Source organism: Tachysurus fulvidraco, chromosome 7 (genome assembly GCF_022655615.1).
Source record: "Tachysurus fulvidraco isolate hzauxx_2018 chromosome 7, HZAU_PFXX_2.0, whole genome shotgun sequence".
NCBI lineage: Eukaryota > Metazoa > Chordata > Actinopteri > Siluriformes > Bagridae > Tachysurus > Tachysurus fulvidraco.
In genome coordinates, this window is record NC_062524.1 from 3,826,112 (window position 1) to 3,849,674 (window position 23,563).

General features: G+C 42.8%; 2 protein-coding genes across 5 annotated transcripts in view; both read left to right on the top strand.

The window, feature by feature from the left end:
• Nucleotides 1–658: 658 nt before the first annotated feature.
• Nucleotides 659–16,957, top strand: cdc27 (cell division cycle 27). The gene is made up of 19 exons (XM_027177953.2): nt 659–898; nt 3,548–3,623; nt 7,576–7,723; nt 7,948–8,073; nt 8,542–8,639; nt 8,886–9,058; nt 9,559–9,773; nt 10,068–10,179; nt 10,286–10,401; nt 11,330–11,429; nt 11,696–11,900; nt 12,514–12,686; nt 12,845–12,997; nt 13,088–13,296; nt 13,448–13,565; nt 14,458–14,586; nt 14,703–14,777; nt 14,877–15,042; nt 16,332–16,957. Exons 1-19 carry the CDS (start codon nt 872–874, stop codon nt 16,415–16,417), a joined length of 2,505 nt encoding a protein of 834 aa, XP_027033754.1. The 5' UTR covers nt 659–871; the 3' UTR covers nt 16,418–16,957.
• A 1,170-nt stretch (nt 16,958–18,127) lies between these two features.
• The window catches only part of kansl1b (KAT8 regulatory NSL complex subunit 1b), a 44,551-nt gene continuing 39,115 nt past the window's right edge, over nt 18,128–23,563 (top strand). The window contains exons 1-2 of one of the 4 annotated variants that reach the window (XM_027177900.2): nt 18,128–18,146; nt 19,918–20,004. The gene's annotated coding sequence lies outside the window, so the exon portion shown is untranslated. Of the gene's footprint in view, nt 18,147–19,859; nt 20,005–21,260; nt 21,494–22,567; nt 23,076–23,563 lie in introns of those variants that run through there. The other 3 variants (XM_047816091.1, XM_047816090.1, XM_047816089.1) reach the window with 3 other exon arrangements.

Genomic DNA, 23,563 nt, shown 5'->3' on the forward strand with positions numbered 1-23,563 from the left:
TTCCTATAAAGAACCAAAATTATCACTTGCTTTTCTTTGCTGTGGTTGGCAACACTATGTGTGATGTATACATCAACGTGTCGTCCAATTAATAGGACAATGATGAAAGCATTAAGTAAAAAAACTCAAGAATCTCTAACATAAGTTATTATATTTTTAAAATATGTCTAATTTCATATCTTTGTGTGTATGCAAATTTGGTCAGCGCCAAGAGACCGTTGTCCGATTGGCTGGAGTAGACGGTGGGCGGAGTCACCTATTTGTGGATTCTTGTGCACGTCTTGACGTTAGAAATGTATCAAATCCACAAATGCACAGAACGCGATCCACAAATGCGTGCAGTAATTCACAATTGAGCAGGAAGCCATTCACAAATAAATATATATTTATAAATATTTTTTTTATTTGCAAATCCCATTTTATTTATTTGTGAATTTCATTTTTTTTTTGTGAAATTTGTAACATATATTTACGGTTTGATTATTGTGCATTTGTTGATTTAAGAAATATTTGTGAAACTCTTTATATTTATTTGTGGATCATAGTATATTTATTCAGAATAACGAAACAATTCTGACCCCATAATAAACACCTTCATTTTCTTGAGAATAAACTTCAGGATTTTACGCCATCGCTCGGCTTTTCCCGTAACTCACTGATTTGAATCGGCTGTTTCCGGATAACTTCGTGCCGCCGATAACGGTCAGTGTGTTCAAATCTCTGATGCTAGCTTCAGTTTGCTAGCTACTGCTGGCCTGTAGTGAACTAGAAAGGAGATAGGAGAAAGAGGAGAAGCCGAAGGGGAGAGAGAGAAGAAGAGAGAGAGAGGAAGGACGGAAGGAAGGAAGGAAGGACGGAGCCTGGGTCCGGAATGACGGTGTTACAGGAACCTGTCCAGGTAACCGAACTATGCATTGGGTCCAGAAGCGAGGTTTAATCAGACGGGAATGTTGCATTCGGCTGCTGGGATGTTTTACTACTCTGCGCCGGGGCTGATGTTCAGGCCCAGCCGCGGCGAGCTAAGCTAAGCTAAGCTAAGCTAATCTAATTCACACGTCAAAGCTTCGAGTTGTCTTCGCTCCCACATTGAATAAAAACTTTCAGTGACGAAACCATAAATTTTATATAAATAAAAACATCACCTGTGTCTTTACCAACCTAAACCCTGTTGACACGCAATAGTTACTTCAGTTACGCTAATTAATCATAGCAATGGACTGAATCGACGCTAACGTTAGCATGTTTAGTTTTGCAAGCTAACGTTAAAGCTTATTTACTTTAAATGTTTCAGTAAATATTCCTAGGGGTTATAACGTCATGTGGAAACGTTGCGGTTGTCTGGACTAATCAGAACCATAATAATAATATTAATGATGAGGTCAGGCTACATGACTGCGTTTTCATTGAGGTAATGACATTTATTCAGGAATAGTTTAGCTTGGTTGAGTTAACAGGTTGTGATGCACTAAACTAGTCTTCTGGTTAGCTAACTAGCGCTATTTTTAACACCTATAACTGATTATCTTGTGAGTTCTTAAAGCTGTCATGTCGCCTGAAGAAAACAAGCTCTCAGCTGCACAGTGAACGCCAGAGCTGATTATTTATTCATCTCTCATTCCTTTTATTAATACAAATAAAGTAGTATACAGAAGGAAACACAAAGATAGAACGGTTTGCGTTGTACACTGGTGCACATAATAGATGAAGGGCTGAAGTAACAGATTAGGGTCAGACATGATTTGTCTCCTGTGAGTTAACGGTCTGAACATCAGAAGGTTTGGACGGTTGATCCAAAAGATGGGTGAAATCACGAAGGTGTTAATTCGCACTCGTTCGACAACCCTGTCCGTGGCACAGAGCTTAAAATAAAAGTGTGAACTGTGGCGTTTAACAAGACACACACATCCTAGACATTTCCAAGAAGTATGGATTTTACGGGGTCAGAGTTAGACAGGCATCTAAAGCAAAAAAAATATATATATATAAAATATCTAAGCACAGGAAATCTTTCGTCTAGATGTCGACGGACGATGGAGCATGTCGGTCTCTGAACAGCTACGAAAGCAGAAATACACTGAACATGAATCTACAATTAGAGGATCTTCATCTGACACAAACAAACGTTATCCATAATAATAGTAATAGTAGTAGTAATAATAATAATAAGGTTTTAGTTATTTGGTGCCTTTTCACAGCACTAATAGACAACTAAAAACACAGAGTCTATGACATGAACAGCTGTTACACAAAGAGTCAAAGAACTGAAGAAATAAACGTGTTGTTGATAAAGACGTGGTGTTTCTGAGGTGCTGCAGAAGTGAATCCCAGCTATTCGGAGGAATGAATGTAGAGAATGTAAGGATGGAGGAGCTCAGACAGATGAGGAGGAGGAGGAGGAGGAGCGAGGTTGTGGAGGGCTTTAAAGGTCAGAAGGAGGATTTATACTCCAGGTAGCCAGTGCAGATGATTTAAGATGGGTAGATGGGCGTAATAGGAGTGGATGAGTGGAGCTGGTGAGCACTTCAGTTGCTAAGCTTTTAATGTATTGTAGTCTGCTGATGGCTTTGGTTATCAGTATTCAAGACGTGATGAGGCCACAGAATGGAATTCCTGCGTCTTTAAGATTAAGGATGTGACTTGAGGCGGATGTGTCGAGGAGGCGATACAAGACAGTCGATGGTTCTGAATCTTCGTAATTCCTGTGAGATGTTAGCAGTTGTGTGGTGCGCTGAGGCACGTATCAAGGTTTGACAATGCCACTATACTCAGCAGAGTATTAATGCGAAATTCTGTCTAGACGCTGGTGCAGACTTCGGGCTCAAAGTCCCAGAATGCAATGCGGCTGCACGACGCGGTTGTTCAAGGTTACATTAAACTCGGAGATGTGAGCGTTGGGCAGACCAAAGGACTAAAGCACCGCCGCATTGCTCTCGTTAGAGAAAGATGAAGCCGAGGTTTAAATCGGTAAAACTGCATTGTGGGTAATGTAGAAATTGAACGTAGGTGTTTAGTGAAAGATGTTCAAACTCAAATCTTTTTTAAGCTAATAAGTGAAATTTTTAGGGAGAAATTTTCCTTTAAAACAAAGCTGTTTTTTTATTATTATTTTTTAAAAAACGTTTCATTATTCTTTATTTCTCTAAATCAGCTTCCTTATTGCTTATTTTCTTTTTGTTTAGGCACAAATACAGCAGGAACTCTTGTTTCTTATTAAGTCTGTTTTGTGATAAACATCAGTGTTTTGAGAGAAAAAATCCAATAAAAAACCCTTAGACTCGGGACAGGTCTCTTTCTTATCCTTTTCTCCTACTCCTCCTCCTCGAGTTGAGTGAGTGATGTTAAATCGACATGGCCGATCTCTGTAAATGCAGCAGCACTTCTTTTACCTTTAAATAAGCTGCACTCTACATATATACACGTTAGCTTGAGAACAAACACATCATTCGTGTCGTGTAGCTTGAACGCTTCATGTGTAAAAGTCAAACCAGGTGAAATGAGACATGATGGTGAAGTTTATTCTCTGGTGGTTTGTTTATTTTATTTACAGGCTGCTGTCTGGCACGCTTTAAACCACTATGCCTACCGAGACGCCGTGTTTCTGGCTGAGAGGCTCTATGCTGAAGGTAAGGCCCTAGATCTTTCTCTTCATGCTCTGAAACCTTCCTCTGAGAGGAGGTGGAGTGTGTGTGTGTGTGTGTGTGTATCCTGAGTGATATACGGTGTGCTGATGCTTAATGAGCAGAGTCGCAGATTTTTTTGTGACTTTGGATCCTTGGACTAGTTAATTGTGAATATAAAACTATCAATTTTGATATGTTAAGCGCAGATGTTTTATTGTAACATCAAAATAATAATCAACCCAGAAGGAGATGTGTGGAGAGAGGGAGACAGGTGAGTGTGTGTGAGAGGGAGAGAGAGAGACACGTGTGTGTGTGTGTGTGTGTGTGTGTGTGGGAGAGGGAGACAGGTGTGTGTGTGTGAGGGGGGAGGGAAGAGGGAGACAAGTGTGTGTGTGTGGGAGAGGGAGACAGGTGTGTGGGAGAGGGAGACGTGTGTGTGTGTGTGTGTGTGTGTGGGAGAGGGAGACAGGTGTGTGTGTGTGTGTGTGTGTGTGTGGGAGAGGGAGACAGGTGTGTGTGTGTGTGGGAGAGGGAGACAGGTGTGTGTGTGTGTGGGAGAGGGAGACAGGTGTGTGTGTGTGTGGGAGAGGGAGACAGGTGTGTGTGTGTGTGTGGGAGAGGGAGACAGGTGTGTGTGTGTGTGTGGGAGAGGGAGACAGGTGTGTGTGTGTGTGGGAGAGGGAGACAGGTGTGTGTGTGTGTGGGAGAGGGAGACAGGTGTGTGTGTGTGTGGGAGAGGGAGACGGGTGTGTGTGTGTGTGTGTGTGTGTGTGTGTGTGGGAGAGGGAGAGGGAGACAGGTGTGTGTGTGGGAGAGGGAGACAGGTGTGTGTGTGGGAGAGGGAGACAGGTGTGTGTGTGGGGGAGAGGGAGACAGGTGTGTGTGTGTGGGAGAGGGAGACAGGTGTGTGTGGGAGAGGGAGACAGGTGTGTGTGGGAGAGGGAGACAGGTGTGTGTGGGAGAGGGAGAAAGATGTGTGTGGGAGAGGGAGCCAGGTGTGTGTGGGAGAGGGAGCCAGGTGTGTGTGGGAGAGGGAGACAGGTGTGTGTGGGAGAGGGAGACAGGTGTGTGTGGGAGAGGGAGACAGGTGTGTGTGGGAGAGGGAGAGGGAGACAGGTGTGTGTGTGTGTGTGTGGGAGAGGGAGACAGGTGTGTGTGTGTGGGAGAGGGAGACAGGTGTGTGTGTGTGTGTGTGGGAGAGGGAGACAGGTGTGTGTGTGTGTGGGAGAGGGAGACAGGTGTGTGTGTGTGTGTGTGGGAGAGGGAGAGGGAGACAGGTGTGTGTGGGAGAGGGAGACAGGTGTGTGTGTGTGTGTGGGAGAGGGAGACAGGTGTGTGTGTGTGGGAGAGGGAGACAGGTGTGTGTGTGGGAGAGGGAGACAGGTGTGTGTGTGTGTGTGTGTGGGAGAGGGAGACAGGTGTGTGTGTGTGTGGGAGAGGGAGACAGGTGTGTGTGTGTGGGAGAGGGAGACAGGTGTGTGTGTGTGTGGGAGAGGGAGACAGGTGTGTGTGTGTGGTGGGAGAGGGGGAGACAGGTGTGTGTGGGAGAGGGAGACAGGTGTGTGTGGGAGAGGGAGACAGGTGTGTTTGGGAGAGGGAGACAGGTGTGTGTGGGAGCAGGGAGACAGGTGTGTGTGGGAGAGGGATGACAGGTGTGTGTGGGAGAGGGAGACAGGTGTGTGTGGGAGAGTGTGTGGGAGAGGAGACAGGTGTGTGTGTGGTGTGTGGGAGAGGAGACAGTGTGTGTGTGTGTGTGTGGGAGAGGAGACAGTGTGTGTGTGGTGTGGGAGAGGAGACAGTGTGTGTGTGGTGTGTGGGAGAGGGAGACAGGTGTGTGTGTGTGTGTGTGTGGGAGAGGGAGACAGGTGTGTGTGTGTGTGTGTGGGAGAGGGCGACGGGTGTGTGTGGGAGAGGGAGACGGGTGTGTGTGGGAGAGGGAGACAGGTGTGTGTGTGGTGGGAGAGGAGACAGTGTGTGTGTGTGTGTGTGGGAGAGGAGACAGGTGTGTGTGTGTGGGAGAGGAGACAGTGTGTGTGTGGTGTGTGTGAGAGGAGACAGTGTGTGTGTGTGTGGGAGAGGAGACAGGTGTGTGTGTGTGTGGAGAGGGAGACAGTGTGTGTGTGGTGTGTGTGTGAGAGGAGACAGGTGTGTGTGTGTGGGAGAGGAGACAGGTGTGTGTGTGTGTGGGAGAGGAGACAGGTGTGTGTGTGTGTGGGAGAGGAGACAGGTGTGTGTGGTGTGTGGGAGAGGAGACAGGTGTGTGTGTGTGGGAGAGGAGACAGTGTGTGTGGGTGTGTGTGTGGGAGAGGGAGACGGGGGTGTGTGGGTGTGTGGGAGAGGAGACAGTGTGTGTGTGTGTGTGGGAGAGACAGGGTGTGTGTGTGGGAGAGGGAGACGGGTGTGTGTGTGGGGGGGGAGGAGACGGGTGTGTGTGTGGGGGGGGAGGAGACGGGTGTGTGTGTGTGGAGAGGGAGACGGGTGTGTGTGGGGGGAGAGGGAGACGGGTGTGTGTGGTGTGGGTGGAGAGAGGGGTGTGTGTGTGGGGGGGGAGAGGGAGACGGGTGTGTGGGTGTGGGAGAGACGGTGTGTGGGTGGGAGAGAGACGGTGTGTGTGTGCGGGAGAGGGAGCCGGGGGTGTGGGAGAGAGAGACGAGTGAGTGTGTGGGTGTGGGAGAGACGAGTGAGTGTGTGGGTGTGGGAGAGGGAGACGTGTGTGGGTGTGGGAGAGGGAGACGTGTGTGGGTGTGGGAGAGGGAGACGGGTGTGTGGGTGTGGGAGAGGGAGACGGGTGTGTGGGTGTGGGAGAGGGAGACGGGTGTGTGGGTGTGGGAGAGGGAGACGGGTGTGTGGGTGTGGGAGAGGGAGACGGGTGTGTGGGTGTGGGAGAGGGAGACGTGTGTGTGTGTGGGAGAGGGAGACGTGTGTGTGTGTGGGAGAGGGAGACGTGTGTGGGTGTGGGAGAGGGAGACGTGTGTGGGTGTGGGAGAGGGAGACGTGTGTGGGTGTGGGAGAGACGAGTGAGTGTGTTTGAGTGAGAGCTGTGTGAGAGCTGAGAGAGAGACGAGTGAGTGTGTTTGAGTGAGAGCTGTGTGAGAGCTGAGAGAGAGACGAGTGAGTGTGTGTGTGTGAGAGCTGTGTGAGAGCTGAGAGAGAGACGAGTGAGTGTGTTTGAGTGAGAGCTGTGTGAGAGCTGAGAGAGAGACGAGTGAGTGTGTTTGAGTGAGAGCTGTGTGAGAGCTGAGAGAGAGACGAGTGAGTGTGTGTGTGTGAGAGCTGAGAGAGAGACGAGTGAGTGACTTTTGACTATTCACCATCCTTTATTTACAGTCACATGTAATGAGAGTCGTGGTTGTGTGACAGCACAGAACATTGTCACAACACCACACTTCTTTAAACATCTTCAACTTGTTCATACTTGTTCACAAAAATGAAAATCAATAAAAATTCTTGCTTTCAACAGTCTGTTTGAAAGAAGAGGGTGAGCGAGAGAGCGCGCAAGAGAGAGAGAAAGAGGAGGGTGAGAAAGAGGAGGGTGAGCAAGAGAGAGAGAAAGAGGAGGGTGAGAAAGAGGAGGTTGAGTGAGCGAGAGAGAGAGAGAGAGGGAGAGATAGAGTATGGTGAGAGAGGAGGGTGAGAGAGAGAGAAAGATGAGTAGGATGAGCGAGAGAGAGGTGGTTTATGGGTAATTGTAGCTTGCAGAGGTTCACAGATGTATAAACTGATTATTTAAGTGAAAGTTTTTCTCCTCAGATCCAAAGAGAAAAACGTCAGTCTGTGTTTTAGGCTCTCGAGCTTCCGCTAAATATCAGATACTCCTTTTTGTTGTGGATCAGAGTGATGACCTCAAATTTCAGCTACAACAGAGAGCTAGAATTTGTCTCGCTCTACCCTGCTTACTCATGATTTAATGTTAATAAGAGTGTTTAACGTGTGTGTGTGTGTGTGTTCCTGTCAGTGCACTCTGAGGAGGCGCTCTTCCTCCTGGCCACGTGTTACTACCGTTCGGGAAAAGCCTACAAAGCCTATCACCTCCTCAAAGGGCACAGCTGCACCACACCACAGTGCAAATACCTCCTCGCTAAATGCTGTGTGGAGCTCAGCAAGTAAGCAACTCTGTGTGTGTGTCTGTGTGTGTCTGTGTGTGTCTGTGTGTGTCTGTGTGTCTGTGTGTGTCTGTGTGTGTCTGTGTGTGTCTGTGTGTGTCTGTGTGTGTCTGTGTGTGTGTCTGGTATAATCTGATGGACTGCACGTGATCATCATCCGGCTATTTCTCTGTAAATGATTGATAACTGTGTGTGTGTGTGTGTGTGTGTGTGTGCTTCCTCAGGCTGGCAGAGGGTGAGCAGATCCTCACAGGTGGTGTACTGAACAAACAGAAGAGCCAGGACGACATCGTCACCGAATTCGGCGACTCGTCCTGTTTCACGCTGGCGCTGCTCGGCCAAATCTACTGGTGCGGCTTCGCTCTTCAGGATTACTCACACTCGCACATGTTTAACCAACATCCACAGCCTCTTTAGTTATCTCAGAAATCGCTGCTTCTTCTTCTAACAGTAAAGGGGAAGGGTGGAAAAAATTATAAATGACAGTAATTTTATGGCACATTTTTAAGCCTGTCGTCTTTTGATAAATGTAACAAGCTCACGATTGGCTAGTGACTTGGCTGTGATTGACAGGGGATGGACAGTATTCTCACCCACGTAGAAAACGCACAGAAACTCGTTTGTGGATCGTCAGGGTTTAAACTTAATGTTGTGGAACAATAGTGGGTGTGGGTGTGGGTGTGTGTGCGTTTTTAAAGTAAAAAGCTTCCTTATTTTTCATACTGCTCACCATGAAGCAGGGACATTACAGACATTTCTGTTCATGTTTAGTCCACCTGGATGTTCCGTTCTTACGCCTCTCCTTTTATGTTGTGCAGCAAAACCGATCGCTTGGCAAAAGGAGCCGAATGTTATCAAAAGAGCCTGAGCGAGAATCCTTTTCTCTGGTCGCCCTTCGAGTCTCTGTGTCAGATCGGTCAGTTTACTGCCTTTTTTTTTTTTTTTGTCAATTCAGTGATTTGTGTTTCTCTTAATTATTAGTTACTGTGAACTTCATTAATTTATTAATTAATCTGTGTTAGAGCTGATTATTTCATTCTCACAGATAAAGAACTGGTATTTGATTATGATCAGACACCACTGTTTGTTGTGTGGTGCATCTTTTTCATTGTGTGTGTGTGTGTGTGTGTGTGTGTGTGTGTGTGTGTGTGTATGCGTGCAGGTGAGCGACCAGACCCAGAGCAGATCTTTAAGTTGACTTCTCTGCAGAGCTTCAGCGGGGGCAATGGAGGAGGCGGCCCCACCTTCCCCATGAGCCCAGCTCACACTCCCAGCCACAACACGACTCACAGGCAAATCGACTCTGTCCTCATGGAGACGCCCCAGGACACGCTGGTACGACATATGCACACCCCGGTCCCATATGCGAGAGGCTCAGAGATCCAAAAGAACACAGTGTCCTGTTATTTTTATAATATTCTGCAGGTGTTCTCAGTTACAGCATGGATTTTATAGGTGCAGGGGTCAGATTTTGTACTTACTTATACAGTTAACCTACAATATATGTAGAACACGACTAAATAAATAAACAAACAAATGAGCCGTGGCCTCAGCACGACTGTATTAAGTGGCTGAGAAACTGTCAGTCATTTTAGAAGCGTTTCTGAATCATTAGATCGCTCATTGTACCTACTGCCTCCTAAAATAAATAAATGAATAAATAAAACAAACCGAAGGCCTTGTGTATAATTGGCACCAGCCAAACAATCAAACACTAATGAGGTTTTGTAATAACAAATGTGTGAATAACGCAGAGCATGTCAGAAAGTGGGCGGAGACTCTCACCTCACACTAACACTCTAACACACAATCCATTCCTTCCTTTTTCCTAATAGGAACTGAACAGGCTCAATCTGGAGTCGTCCAACTCGAAGTACTCGACCCTAAACACAGACTCGTCCATGTCTTACATCGACTCGTCAGTCATTTCACCAGATTCCGTGTCTCTAAGCACGGGCGGATCTCTGCTGTCCAAGCAGGTGCAGAATAAACCCAAGAGTGGCCGCTGTCTGCTGGGAAGCACCGCTACGCTGAGCCCTCTCACACCCAGGTACACACGAGTCCATCCCCGAATCGACACAGAGCCGAACATGCTTGTACATCTAACTACATCATATTATACACATGTGCGAATGGACACCGATTGTTGTTTTTCTATATATTTCTAATAAACTTCGGTGTCTTCTGTAACAACAGAAATTCAAAAATGTTTCTTTTTTCTTCTCCAGCTGATAGAGCTTTGTCTTTTAGTTTTTATTTATTTATTTTTGACAGACTGTAGATTCTTTCCAACTTAGTCACAGACAATCACGTTTTGTTACAGTTCTCTTTTGTTTCTCACCAGTTTTGGCATCTTGCCCCTGGAGCCGAGCCCGGGAGACCCCACGTATCTGCAGAATTACAGTCACAGTGGGACGGGGATGGAGCCACCTCCACCACCTGGCCCACCAAAGAAGGTGATTTCTTTATTCTTAGTTTACTTTGTGTTTGTATGCATCCGTACCATCGTGTCGACTTTATTATGTATCGTCCTGTAACATCGTCCCTCTTTGTTCCTGATAGACGGTCAGCAGAATCAGTCAGGTGGGGACCAAGTCGGTGTTCGCACAAAGCGGGAACAGCCGAGAGGTTATTCCCAATCCGTTTAACCAGACGCAGACCACGGCACCACAGACCAGGTGAGTATTTAACATCTCAGTAAAATAATCTATCTGTCTAATATTAAAGGTGGGGTCTCCGTTGTTTGAAAGCCAATGTCGACATTTGAAATCACCAAAACAAACACGCCCCTAACCCAAATTGGTCCCACCCCTGTATCGATAGCTCCGCCCACACATACATACGTAACCCTAACAGAAAGAAACGTGTCTTTATCATAGCTGAAGGGAAGAACAATACGATTGCAGATAAACAAACAAGCAAAAATGCCACACAAGCATAATCATGTAAAGGACAAAGGCATATATTAGTTCTGTGTAACAAAGCAAAACCAACGTTACTCACCTATCGAGAAGGAAAAAAGTGCCTCGGCGTCTTAAGTAAAGTCGGCCACATATTCACAGGTCGGAGTTTCCCGAGTCGATAACTCCTGAGCTAAACGCTGTTACTACACAAAACGCGGTTGTAGCTGCCTCTCTACATTACTACGATAGAAAAGAGGTGTTATTTGTGTAGTAACAGCGTTTAGCTCAGGAGTTATTGACTCGGGAAACTCCAACCTGTGAATATGTGGCCAACTTCCTGCTCCTTCAGTTCTCTCCAGCGCTGGAAAGCTGATCCTATATTAACACGTCCTACTTCTTGCCTTATCATAAGTCTTTGTTCACTTTCTTTCTTTGTTTTTATCCTCCATGTCGACGTTAAAACCGCTTTCTGCTAATGTCACACATGCGCTGTCACACATGCGTTTTGTATTTGTTTAGTTTGTCGTCCCAACTCGGTTTTCTGAAGCATTTCTCAAACAACGGAGACCCCACCTTTAAAGCTCACAGCTACAAAGTCTCCCCTTTAAAGTGCTACAAAGTCGGCTTTAGTTGTACTTTTAAAAAGTAAGAAAAACTTGTGTAATTTGTACGGTAAACATAGTTACATGTGTGATTTGTGCAGTACTACACCTCAAGTGCTGAGTCCCACCATCGCCGCTCCACCTAACGTGCAGCCTCGACGGAGCTCCAGGCTTTTCACCAGCGCCAGCTCCACTGCCAAGGTACAGTCTTCCTCTACTACACACTTACACACAGGCTGAGGAACAAAAATAGGATTACGGTGCTAACATTTAATCCCTAAGGAGTTAATTAACCTTATGGACTAAATGATGTCATCACAGCTCCTGTAAGCAGCTCTGTACAGGATCCATCTTATTTTATCCAATCATTCAGCTGACGTTAGCACATCAGACCAGAGACTAGCTACACTAATAGTCACTTTTCTTGGTTTGTTTCTGATCTATATATATATTTTTCCCCCACCCAGGAGAACAGCAAGAAATTAAAAATGAAGTTTCCCACCAAGATCCCCAACAGGAAGACCAAGACAAAAACAGGAAAGGGAGGAATCACTCCGTCCAGCCTGAACGAGAGCATCGAGATCCTGAAGCTGGACTCGTCCATAGCCGAGGGCAAGGGCAACATCAGCTCTCCGCAGTTTCAGGCCTTCACTCTGCAGAAAGCTGCCGCAGGTACGTTCACACCCCTGCCGTGTAGAGCAGCGAGAACAACAACAAAAAGGACCTCATCTTTACTTTTTAGGTGAATTAGATTTGATTTTGATGTAAAGGACATTTTTACTCTTCAAAGCTCAACATGTACTCGTACGTGTAAAACACTTGATACTTGAAGGATGGAATAAAACCATTTGTTGCTATTACAGTAAAATAATCACTGTAGGTCCTGTTAGCACTTTCACCTGGCTTCATCTCTTTATGTTCTTCCTCTTACAAAGCTTAGAATGATTTATTTCTTGCAGAATGAAACATAATACCGATCGGTTGTTATACTTAATGGAGCATCTCTGGACCTCTGAACGAGCCGTTACTATAGAAACGATAACGTATACAAGAGCGATTGCATTAACGTGGTGTTTCGCAAACGCAAACCGATGTGGTCGATGTACTGTTTTAGATATAAAAGATTACTCTGTACCTCTGAAATAAAACAGGTATAGAGGAAATCTCACTTAGTGAAAAATTCACCAATCTGTTTTACGTGTCAGATTAAAAAATATTGTTTGTTTGTGATCATGGGGTTTGTTTGAAAATGTTTTGACGTTTGTTTCTGTGGAATGTGTTGCAGATGGGTTGATGTCGCTGATGCGGGACATCGGGCGGGGTTACCTAGCGCTGTGCTTGTATAACTGCAGGGAGGCCATCAGCATCCTCAGTCAGCTGCCTGCACACCACTACAACACCGGCTGGGTTCTGGGTCAGATCGGCCGCGCCCACTTTGAGCTGGCAGAGTACATGCAGGTGAGCGTACGGCGTGTCTAGCTCCGAGTTCTACATCACTACTACGATGTCCATCAGTATCATGGCTTAGTGATCAGTCCATGTGATGCTTACTCATCTCTGTACTTGTATATATTCATGTTCACAATTCCTAACGAATCTCCCGTTCCTGTGGCCAGGCGGAGAGGATTTTCTCAGAGGTGCGGCGCATCGAGAGCTACCGGGTGGAGGGGATGGAGATCTACTCTACTACACTATGGCACTTACAGAAAGATGTGGCGCTCTCTGCGCTCTCTAAAGACCTCACTGACATGGACAAAAACTCACCAGAGGTGATTGCACATATTTAACTATTTAATACAGCAGAATAATCAACGTTTAAAGAAAATGTACACAACATTTTTTTTTTAATCGTCCCACAGCCCTGGTGTGTAGCCGGAAACTGCTTCAGTCTTCAGCGAGAGCACGACATCGCCATTAAGTTCTTCACACGGGCCATCCAGGTGGACCCGAGCTTCGCCTATGCCTACACGCTGCTGGGGCACGAGCTGGTGCTCACCGAGGAGCTGGAGAAAGCACTGGGCTGCTTCCGTAACGCCATCCGCCTCAACAAGCGCCACTACAACGCCTGGTACGACAGTTACCGAGGAACAGGAAATTATTTCCTGCCGGTTTTCTTCTTATCACAACGCAGTGCTTTAGCTCCATCGAACCAATGATCTTAATCGAACGGCTAGAACATCCTAACTAGCTAACGCGTGCCCCACGCTTTGTTTCACCAGGTACGGCTTGGGAATGATCTACTACAAGCAGGAGAAGTTTAACCTGGCTGAGATTCACTTTAAGAAGGCTTTAAGCATTAACCCTCAGAGCTCCGTACTCCTGTGTCACATCGGAGTGGTGAGTGTAGCCTCATAAACACACCAGTGTCTGTACCTCAGAGGGTCTGGGATCAAGTCAAGTTTCTTCAAGTCAAGTTTTTCTTTATTGTCAACTCTTTCACATGTACAATATATACACAAAAAAGAATTGAAAATGTATTTCTCTCAGTCCCAAGATCACACTTTATAGGAAACTACCTGGATTTCATATCCTCATGTATGCCTACTTTCATTGGGACGAGGTTTCATGCTGAAATCGTGCAGCGTCAGACACTTTATTTACACCAGTGATCATTTATTTATGGTCTACATGTAACCCCTTTTGTCCTACACTCTCTTTTACCTCCATCCTTTTCTGTATCAATGCTTTGGTCATATAACCTTTAAACTCTGATGCCAGTAATGTACTTTAAAACTGAAAATGTAAAACCTCTCTCTCTCTCTTGTCCCCATCTATCGTCCTCCACTCATCTGTTTTTTCTATTTTCTCTTCTTTTTTCTTTCTCTTCTCTTCTTTCTTCTCTTTTTCTCTTTCTTTTCATCTGTCTCTCCATCCCTCTCTTTCCCTTCTTTTTCTTCCCCTTCTTCTCTCATTTCTTCTTTCTCTTTCTTTCTTTCTCTCTCTCTTTATCTCTCTCTCGTCCCCACTCTCTGTCTCTCTCTCTCTCTGTCTCTCTCTCATCCCTCACTTCTGTTTTTTTCCTTATTTTTCTCTTTCTTTCTTTCTTTTTCATTAACCCCCTTTCCCTCTTGTCCCCATCTCCCTTCCTCTCTCTTTCCCTCTCTTTTCCCCTCTCATCCCCTCTCTCTTCCTCTTTCTCTCATTCCCTCTCACTCTTTCTCTTTTGTCCCCCCTCTCCCTTTCTCTCTCTCTCTCTCTCTCTCTCTCTCTCTCTCTTCCCCTCTCACAGGTTCAGCATGCACTGAAAAAATCAGACCACGCTTTAGAGACCCTGAACAGAGCGATCAGCATCGACCCTAAGAACCCACTATGCAAATTTCACAGGGCGTCTATTCTATTTGCAAACGAAAAATACAAGGTAGGAGAATGTGTTAATTATTATTGATTTGTTTTACTCGCATGTTTTTACATAAATGTGAATCCTGTCGTGAGGCATGATCGGTTTCGTGCCTGTGGGTTTTTTCCTCTCTGTAGGCGGCTCTGCAGGAGCTGGAGGAACTGAAGCAGATCGTCCCCAAAGAGTCACTCGTTTACTTTTTAATAGGAAAGGTAAGAAGAGACGTGTACAGACGTGTAATCGCGGTGCGCTGTGATGATGATAAAGTCTGTAATATCTGTGTGATGGTGAACGTTCACTCCTCTCTGCAGGTCTATAAGAAGCTCGGTCAGACTCACTTGGCTCTGATGAACTTTTCGTGGGCCATGGACCTGGACCCCAAAGGAGCCAACAATCAGATCAAAGAGGCCATAGACAAACGTTACCTCCCCGACGACGAGGAGCCCGTCACCCCTGACGACTACCTCTACTACTCCAGTAAGCACCAATTAGCATGGAGGACACAAGGAACAGCAACCTGAACACATTAAACATGTGTCTCGCTTCCACAGTGCACATCAGGACAAGCGTAGGGTCGTGTGTGTCACACATGCGTCCTGGGGTAACTGAGACCTAACGAAGTTTAATGCAAGGCAGCTTACAGTAAGGCTTACAGTTGTGTCTGTGCAAATGGAGCCCTGAGAGCGTGTCCCACCTCGGTGCGGTTCTTTATCCAGGCGGGGGGAAAAAACAGCGATCTCGCGATGACGAGTGTCTGAGCGACATGGTTCATTTCTGGGAAAATCGATTCGACTCGTAATCGATTCACTTTAATTATGTGAGCTGCTAAACTAAGCCAAGAGACGGAGTAGTCGCACTGCAGCTCAACCTTCAACAAAGAGGAAATCTTCCTCATCTTAATAACATGGTCATTTGTTGGGATTTTTTTTTCCTCCCCTAAGCTTTACAGTTGTGATTAAAATAATTTAATTATTTGCTGTATGTGAGACTGAATAGCAAAGCGTTCAGATAAAAATGAACAATTTCACTCTGAAATTCAAACCTGGCAGCCAAGTGCTCTTTAACCCTGTTCAGATCTGCTCGGTTCAATCAGAGGGACGTCTTTAAATGTAATAATAATTGTACAGAGCAGTAGAATAGAATTCCTACAGGACGAGCGAGATTCTAGCAGGTCGTGTTTTCCTCCGATGTTTAAGTCAGGCAGGTTGTTCGATCTTGGCAGTGATTAGTCGTTATTTATAGAAAACTACAAATTGAAGTATTTGTTGTGTATGTGAATATAAAGTGGTGCAGTTGTAACTCCTCCTTTAATCAGGCTGCAGGATTTGGTTTTGATGTTTTTATTTATCTTTTCTCCTGTCGATGGTTTCATCATCCAGATCGCAAGTGTCTGATTTATATTTGCTGATTCCGGAAGTATTTACTATACGGGAGGAGGGCTACGGAGGCTGTGAAAATAAGAGATCATGTGTCTCAGGACTAAATTGATCGGACGAGCTCGGAATTTGGCCAAAACAAACTAGAGTTCAATCTATAATTTACTCAGAGGACGAGGAAGATCACCACAGATGATTCACAGAATATCAGCTCCTGTAACATAGGACATTTCCTTAGTAACACACATACATTTAATCCTTTTAGGATTATAAGCCTTACATGTGACTATTTCAACTGCATGTTTTCTGGTCTGGTGTGTACCGTCATCCTTCTGTAAGAACGTGCTCTCTAAAGAGAGGTGTGTAAAAGCCCCCTGTTGTGTGTTACAGCGGAGATGGAGGAGTCGCAGGAGAGCAGCATGACGGATGCCGACGACACGCAACTCCACACCACGGAGAGTGACGAGGTCCTGTAACACTTCTGTCTGAACTCCACACACAGTTATGCCAACCCTGGGGCTACCCAGTTCACACAGAGACAAGAAGAAAAAAAAACAGAAATAAAGACACAAGCAAGAGGAAGGTGAAGAAGAATAAAAAAGGAAAAACAAACTGCTGCTAATACAGTACCTCTTCATTTCTGTATTATTTTTTTATTTTTCTGTTTTACTGTGCTTTTTTTTTTCTTTTTCTTTTTTCTTTTCATGTTTTTAATTTTATTTTGCTCCCCTCCCTATCATTATGCCTTATTGCTGGGTGAATCCTCCTCATCTGGTCTTCATCCACAAATGAACGTGGGGGATTTTTACTGTCAAACAAAAACAATAACTGTCCTCCATTCGTGCGGCAGAGATCCAGTCCTCACCATGTTCAGAAGAAAAAGAAGAAGAGGGAAAAAATAACAAAAGAACACAAACCACAGACCTTCATGGAAAAGTTCTGTCTTAATGCCTAGGCCTTTTGTGTTCCTTTTACTCTCATTTATTCTAAATAAAGACGTGTAAGAGTTGCAAGTCCGTTGATTCCTCTCCCCTTTTTCAGCACTTTGAGCCGCGGATGAGAGCGAATACCCCGGGCACTTTAGTTTGTTGTTTTGGGTTTTTTTTTCTTCTTTTTTTTTCCTGAGCAGGTTTACTGATTCTGCGAACATGTCCTCTAGAGAGGAGGAAACAAAGTGTTTGTGTGTAACTGAATTAGAGCGTGCGCAAGAGAGAGAGATGTATATCATGTATCATCTTTTAAGGGAGTCAAATGAAATGTTTGGAGCTTTCACACAACCAGCTCCACGTTTAGATCTAAAAGAATATATTATGAGGTGATTTTTTTTTTTAAAATCTGGAGCAGTTCAAGTATTTTAACTTACCTTGTTTCTATTTTAACGTCAGATTCCTTACTCACACATGCTGCAAGGTGGACACTGGATGTTTTATCCCCACAGAAATTCTGCACGCTTGTAGTTTAGTTCTCACTGATGGAGCTGCCGGAGGAGGAAAGTCTCCTTCTGTATGCTGGTAAGATTCAGGGTGGACATGTGGAACTTCTTAAAGTTGTGGTGCTTTTATTTGACCATGCACATTATGATCATGATGATGATGATGATTTTTTTTTTCTTTTTTTGCAGAAAGTATCTTAGAAATCCTTGCTTTCTTACGGTTTGTGTGTTGATTAAATATTCATTTGTTTTGTCTTAGGCTTAAACGCTTGTCTGTGTATATTTTAAGAATTTAAGACGCAATAAATTACTTTGAACTAAAGTGCTGATGTGGTGCTTCACATGAGACATTTTGGCCTCAGTCTTGGCTTTTGGAGCAGGTTTGTGCAAGGAGTCGAGTTTCTGATCGTTAATGTTTTTATTATAGTGTAAAAAAATAATCTTTTGCACGACTGGACAAACCTTTTATTAATGAAACTAACGAATATAAAAACACACATGCATGTTGATGTTTATTGATGCGTGAGCTAAACCTTTCCCTCTATTTTTAAAAGCATCCCTTGTGCACATACATCCTGCTGCTTTATTACATGACAAACGCCATGGATTTGACAAACTCTCAAACTTACTACAGTTTATTTACTTCACCCCTGATGGCCATATGTACAAAACAAACCCAAACCAGCCAATCAGCGTACAGCTTTCCAGTCATCGTCCAATCACGGCGCAGGATGCTGCAGCGCTTCCGGTTCAAGTCTGGTTGCTCTGCACAGGTAAGTAAGTGGACGTGAATTCTGTAACTCATCCCGCAGAAAAGGCTTTTGTTTTCTTTACTGCGCGTAAAATGGAGGGTTAATGAGAACAAACGATGGCTAAGTCGGAATATAGGGTTGTTTTATTCCTCACGCGTTATTCTGATATAATATTCCCGAGGTTGCAGAGTCAACAGGCCGACGTTCAGTTCGAATCGCGGCGGCCATGTTCCAAATACGGTAGAGCTTGATAGCGTAGTGCACTAGATAGGGCGTCGGCTCGTGCTTTATGTCCACTATGTAGCCAGGACAGTTAGCGAGCACGGCTGCAATTGGGATTCGACCTCAGCGTTATTTAGCTTCCTTAGATACTTTAGGACTTGAAGGTTTTATTTAACAACATACAAATGAAACCGAGTGCGTTATTATTTTAGAGGATTTACATAGCATTTTAAAACATTTTTGATTTTCAAAAACAGATGGAATTTGAGTTTAAATTATTTGTATTTAAAACAACGGTGAACTAGCTGGGACCGGTCATGTAGCGTTAGCTAGCAGTTAGCTTACTGTTTATTATTATTATTATTATTATTATTATTATTATTATTATTATTATTATTGTTGTTATTGCTTCAATTTATTTTTTGAAAGTTTTTTTTTCAACAATTATTTACATAATTATTTAATATATTTTTAGCTAGTTACCTGAATGTTAATATTATTGACTATTATTATTATTATTATTGCTTCAATGTGTTTTTTGAAATGCTTTTTTAAATAATTTACATATTTTTAAATATATTTTTAGCTAGTCACGTGAATGTTAATATTATTGACTGTTTTTTGTTTTATTATTATTCAATTTATTGTTATTATTTTTTTAAATAATTTTACATATTTTTAAATATGTATTTTTTTAGCTAGTCACCTGAATGTTAATATTATTGACGTTTATTTATTTATTTAATTATAATAATAAAAATAATAATTATTATTTTATATATTTATTTTTATTTGTTTATTTATTTTTAAATGAACAGAAACTCCCCCAAAAAACTTACTAAATGAAGGCTACATTTTATTAAGTGTTCAAACTTTTGTTGAAAAATTATTTTGCCTAAATAGCTAAACTTTATATATATATATTTATTTATATATATTTATATATACTTATTTGGCAGCTGCTGTGTCAAAGAGAAACACTGAAGAAATTCATACTTTTTTGTTTTAAACTATCTAAACAATTTACATTAATCAACCAGATTACACCCTAATAGCTCTTAATTACGACAACTACCAAAGCTTACCTACCGATGGAGAAATGTGCATTTGACTGATTAAATCAGGATCTACATTTTATTTATATTCTTAACTTTAAACATTTAAGCATTGGTTTGAATCCTGCTTTAACAAATCAACAGCTTACATCTTAATCTTTTAAATGAAATACATTTACAGTTAATTTATATATCGTTTAAGAATGAAAGTAGCAGAACAACTTTATTCCGTTTCAATATGAAATTAGAGAGAATTATTCATCTTGTACGTTAACACATGCTGCAGACGCTAGAGTTTTACTCCGTGCTAAACTTTTTTTTAATGATTTGTTAGGGCTGAAATAATTAGTACAGAATAACATTCCTTTCTAGCATCACAACACAAATTGTTATTGTTTATTTATGTTTTTTTCCCCTCACTTTTTTCTTCTTTTTTTCATATATTTTTCTTTGCATTAATTGAAGCGGTTGAAACCAATCACACATTCACATGTTTTTGTTTCTCTCCTTTTTAGTGAATCTTTTTGGATAAACTGAAGACAAACAGTCTGGTGGACAAAATGACAACGTTCAAGTCGGAAACCAGCTCGTGCTTTTCAATGGTTAGATAAATCTCTCTCTCTCTCTCTCTCTCTCTCTCTCTCTCTCTCTCTCTCTCTCTCTCTCTCTCTGTCTCACTCTTTCACTTTCTCTTTCCCCCTCTCTCTCTCTCTCTCTCTGTCTCACTCTTTCACTTTCTCTTCCCCCCCTCTCTCTATCTCACTCTTTCACTTTCTCTTCCCTCCTCTCTCTCTCTCTCTCTCTCTCTCTCTCTCTCTCTCTCTCTCTCTCTCTCTCTCTCTCTCACACCCCCCCCCTTTTTCTTTCTCTCTCTCTCTCTCTCTCTCTCTCTCTCTCTCTCTCTCTCTTTCTCTCTCTCTCTCTAAGCTGCTTATTTTTTTTTCTGGTGAATTAGATTTTTTCTGGACTAGCTTTCGTAGGGTCCTGATGATTAGTATAGTATGTAAAAAAATACTATAATAGAAATCTCACAGATGAAATAATACAATATCAGAGGTATAATTAGAAATGTACGTATAAACAAAAATGACACCCATATAGACAAAATAACAGCTGAGTAAAATAAATAAATAATGCAATTATTATGATATTTATATATACCTGAACAATAAGGCACTTCGGATTAAAAGGTTATTCGAATTTAATTTAATTCTTCTGACCGACAGATGGCGCAGTTTCCCCGATTTCATAACAATGACACTGTTATAAATTAAAGCAAGGTTTATTCCTTTATTCTACGTTCAAGATACACGTTTGTGTTTATAGGAATTAATTTTTTTTTAAATCTTTAATACCTTTTTAATACACTATTCGATGTCAGTGTATTTCTGATGATCAGATATTGTTGAACCATTCTTGTCTGCATTTTGTGGTAAATCTTTATTTATTTTTAGACATTACTGATCTTGAGCAGTCTCCATTGTTTACTAGGATTAATTTTCCCCTTCCACATCAATTCCTTTTAAATTTAAATAAATAATTAAACAAGCAAACAAACAAAAATAAATAAATAATACTAATGTTGAACACTAGATGGCGCAATTTCACCATATAGTAGCTCTAGCATTACGTTGAGAATCATGTCTTCCATCTGTGAATGACTTTCTTTTCAGTCTTTATTAAAAAAAACTGAGCAATTTGACTAAATATATAGAATATATAATTTTTAAAGAAAACAAAAATCCACTAAATTCTTTACGTTTTAGCAGAAATTCCTCCTAAAACACATCCTCGTGCTCAGAATCAGAATCAGATTTATTGGATTTATAGTGCTTGGGTTGTAAGTCAAGGGGAAGGCCAAAGAGGTATATGGATGTGAAGATAAGAAGCTAGTGGGTGCAAGTGTTGAGGATGCAGAAGATAAGGATAGGTGGAGAGAGATGATTTGCTGTTGCGACCCCTGAAAGGAAAAGAAAGAAAGAAGAAGAGGGTTGTAACTCCAAACCAGGAAAAACAAAAGAAAGCTGTATTTTGACTGTCGTCTTGTGTCCTGTGGAAACCCGAAGTTTACACCCCGACTTATTTGGTTAAGTATGTAACGCTGACTTTACAGACCTTACTGTTTTGTAAATACATCAGAAACCCATGATTGCTAAAGCTAGCTGGTTGCTAACAAAACATACACTTTAATGAAAGCCTATTTTTTGTTTGTTTGTTTTGCACTTTTATTGCTTGTTTGCAGACCGAAACAGTTTGTAGGTTGTGTGTCTTTTGTCCTCCGTCTGGTGCTATGTAGCATGCTAATTCATAGCCTTGGCGCAAATGTATATGAAGCTAAATGAGACACACATCCATGCACACACACTGTACTGTGAGAGTAGAGAAGCTAGTTGTGGTTATGCTGCAGATTTCTTTTACGTTCAAGGGGGATAAACATAGCTGTGTCTCCACTTGGATCCAGCTGTGGCCCAGCTGTATTACACACATACACATGCGCTGTCTGTCCTTTTTTGTGTGTGTTTTAGCTGTTAAAAAAAGTGTGTGTGTGTGTTAAAATGTCCTGAACAAACAGATGTTTTACTCTAGTCCCCTTGAGACCAGAGTAAGATTTGTTAAGCCAGGATCTATGTCTGACTATTTATTTATTTATTTAAAATTGTGTTTTGTTCTTGTGTTTGCAGCGTAGTGACTTAGTTACTCCACCCTCATTCTCGGCTTTAGCCTTGGTGTGTTATCTGCTTAAGTTGTTGGGCTGGTGTACGATGTGTTTGGTTGATGGTCTGGTGTATGATGTGTGTTTAGTTGTTGGTCTGGTGTAGTGTGTGTGTATGTTTAGTTGTTGGTCTGGTGTATGGTGTGTTTAGCATTTTTTAAAAATGATAGATAATGATGACATCAGTGGAATTTTGTAAAGAGACAAGGTTGTTTGTGTGTGTTTAGTTGATGGTCTGGTGTATGGTGTGTGTCGCAGAGAATCGTCCTTGTGTGTGTTTAAGATGTAATTCGTCTCTGAACCGGCAGATGGCGTGTGTTTAGTGTCGGATGCTCGCCCCACAGCGCTCTCTGTCGGTGTGTGTGTTTAAGATGTAATTCGTGTCTGAACCGGCAGATGGCGTGTGTTTAGTGTCTAATGCTCGCCCCACAGCGCCCCTGTCGGTGTGTGTGTCAGTAAGAGGAAGCCCGATGCGCTCCGCTGTTTTCTGTTTTGTCAGAGTTGAAAATCCGCCGAGGCGCCATTTTCCCCCACCGTCTCTCCCTCTGACACAACAACAATATTAAAGAAAACACGGCGCACCGCAGGCAGATCGAGCCCGAAAACCGCCGGATCACCGCGGAGCCGCGCAGGGAGTCGGTTCAGGGAGTCGGAACAGCACCGGGCCGCGGGATTAAACACCACGGCGCTGTTTCTGAGTCGCCTTTGTGCCTTTGTATGATTTCAGTCCCTTCGCCCATTTCGTGAATCCCAAACGGAGCGGATTTACCGGACGAGCCGATTAGGATTTCTCTTTGTTTTACATTCTCTCTTTGTTTCTGAGCACCAAGAGGAATATCCACAGCACTCATCTCTAACACCTGGATTATACGTTTATTATTAATAATAGAAATATCTTTTTAAAATACCCAAACTGGAGCGTAATTGGTGAAATCCACCCCCCCTTCTCGGAATCACGTGGTAGGTTCCACCTTTTTTTTTTCTTTGTTACTTTAAACTCGGCAGCAGAAAATAATCGGGCATTAAAAATGTTTTGTTGCGGATTAATTCGCTTTTTAAGACCCCACACGGACTCGGATAGGTGCGGAATATTTTATCGTAATTTTCTGTCCCCTCTCTGAAGGTTAAGAGACAAAATGCTCGCTGTTTCTATCGGGTTTTGTCTTTGCAGTCAAAACCGCAAAAGTAGGTCGAGTCCTAAAACCTTCGTGTTTTCTGCCTCTATATAATATCTACAGTTATAGATTAATAACGCGTCATAACGCGTTACATAACGCACACACATACACCCGTAGGGTCATCATTTAAATATATAGATATAATCCAGCACCACTTTATAACATGTGCAGATTAAAATTACAGCAAAAAAAAACACTTAATTATAGAAATTATTATAGAAATAATGTTTTTATTATTTTAGTATATAATTTGAATTTTAGATAAATAAA

Coding starts and splice junctions, on each gene's coding strand:
- cdc27 (XM_027177953.2), top strand. CDS start 872: ATGACGGTGTTACAGGAACCTGTCCAG. Junction 11,901..12,513: donor TCTGCAGAAAGCTGCCGCAG/GTACGTTCACAC, acceptor AATGTGTTGCAG/ATGGGTTGATGTCGCTGATG. Junction 13,297..13,447: donor AAGCGCCACTACAACGCCTG/GTACGACAGTTA, acceptor TTGTTTCACCAG/GTACGGCTTGGGAATGATCT.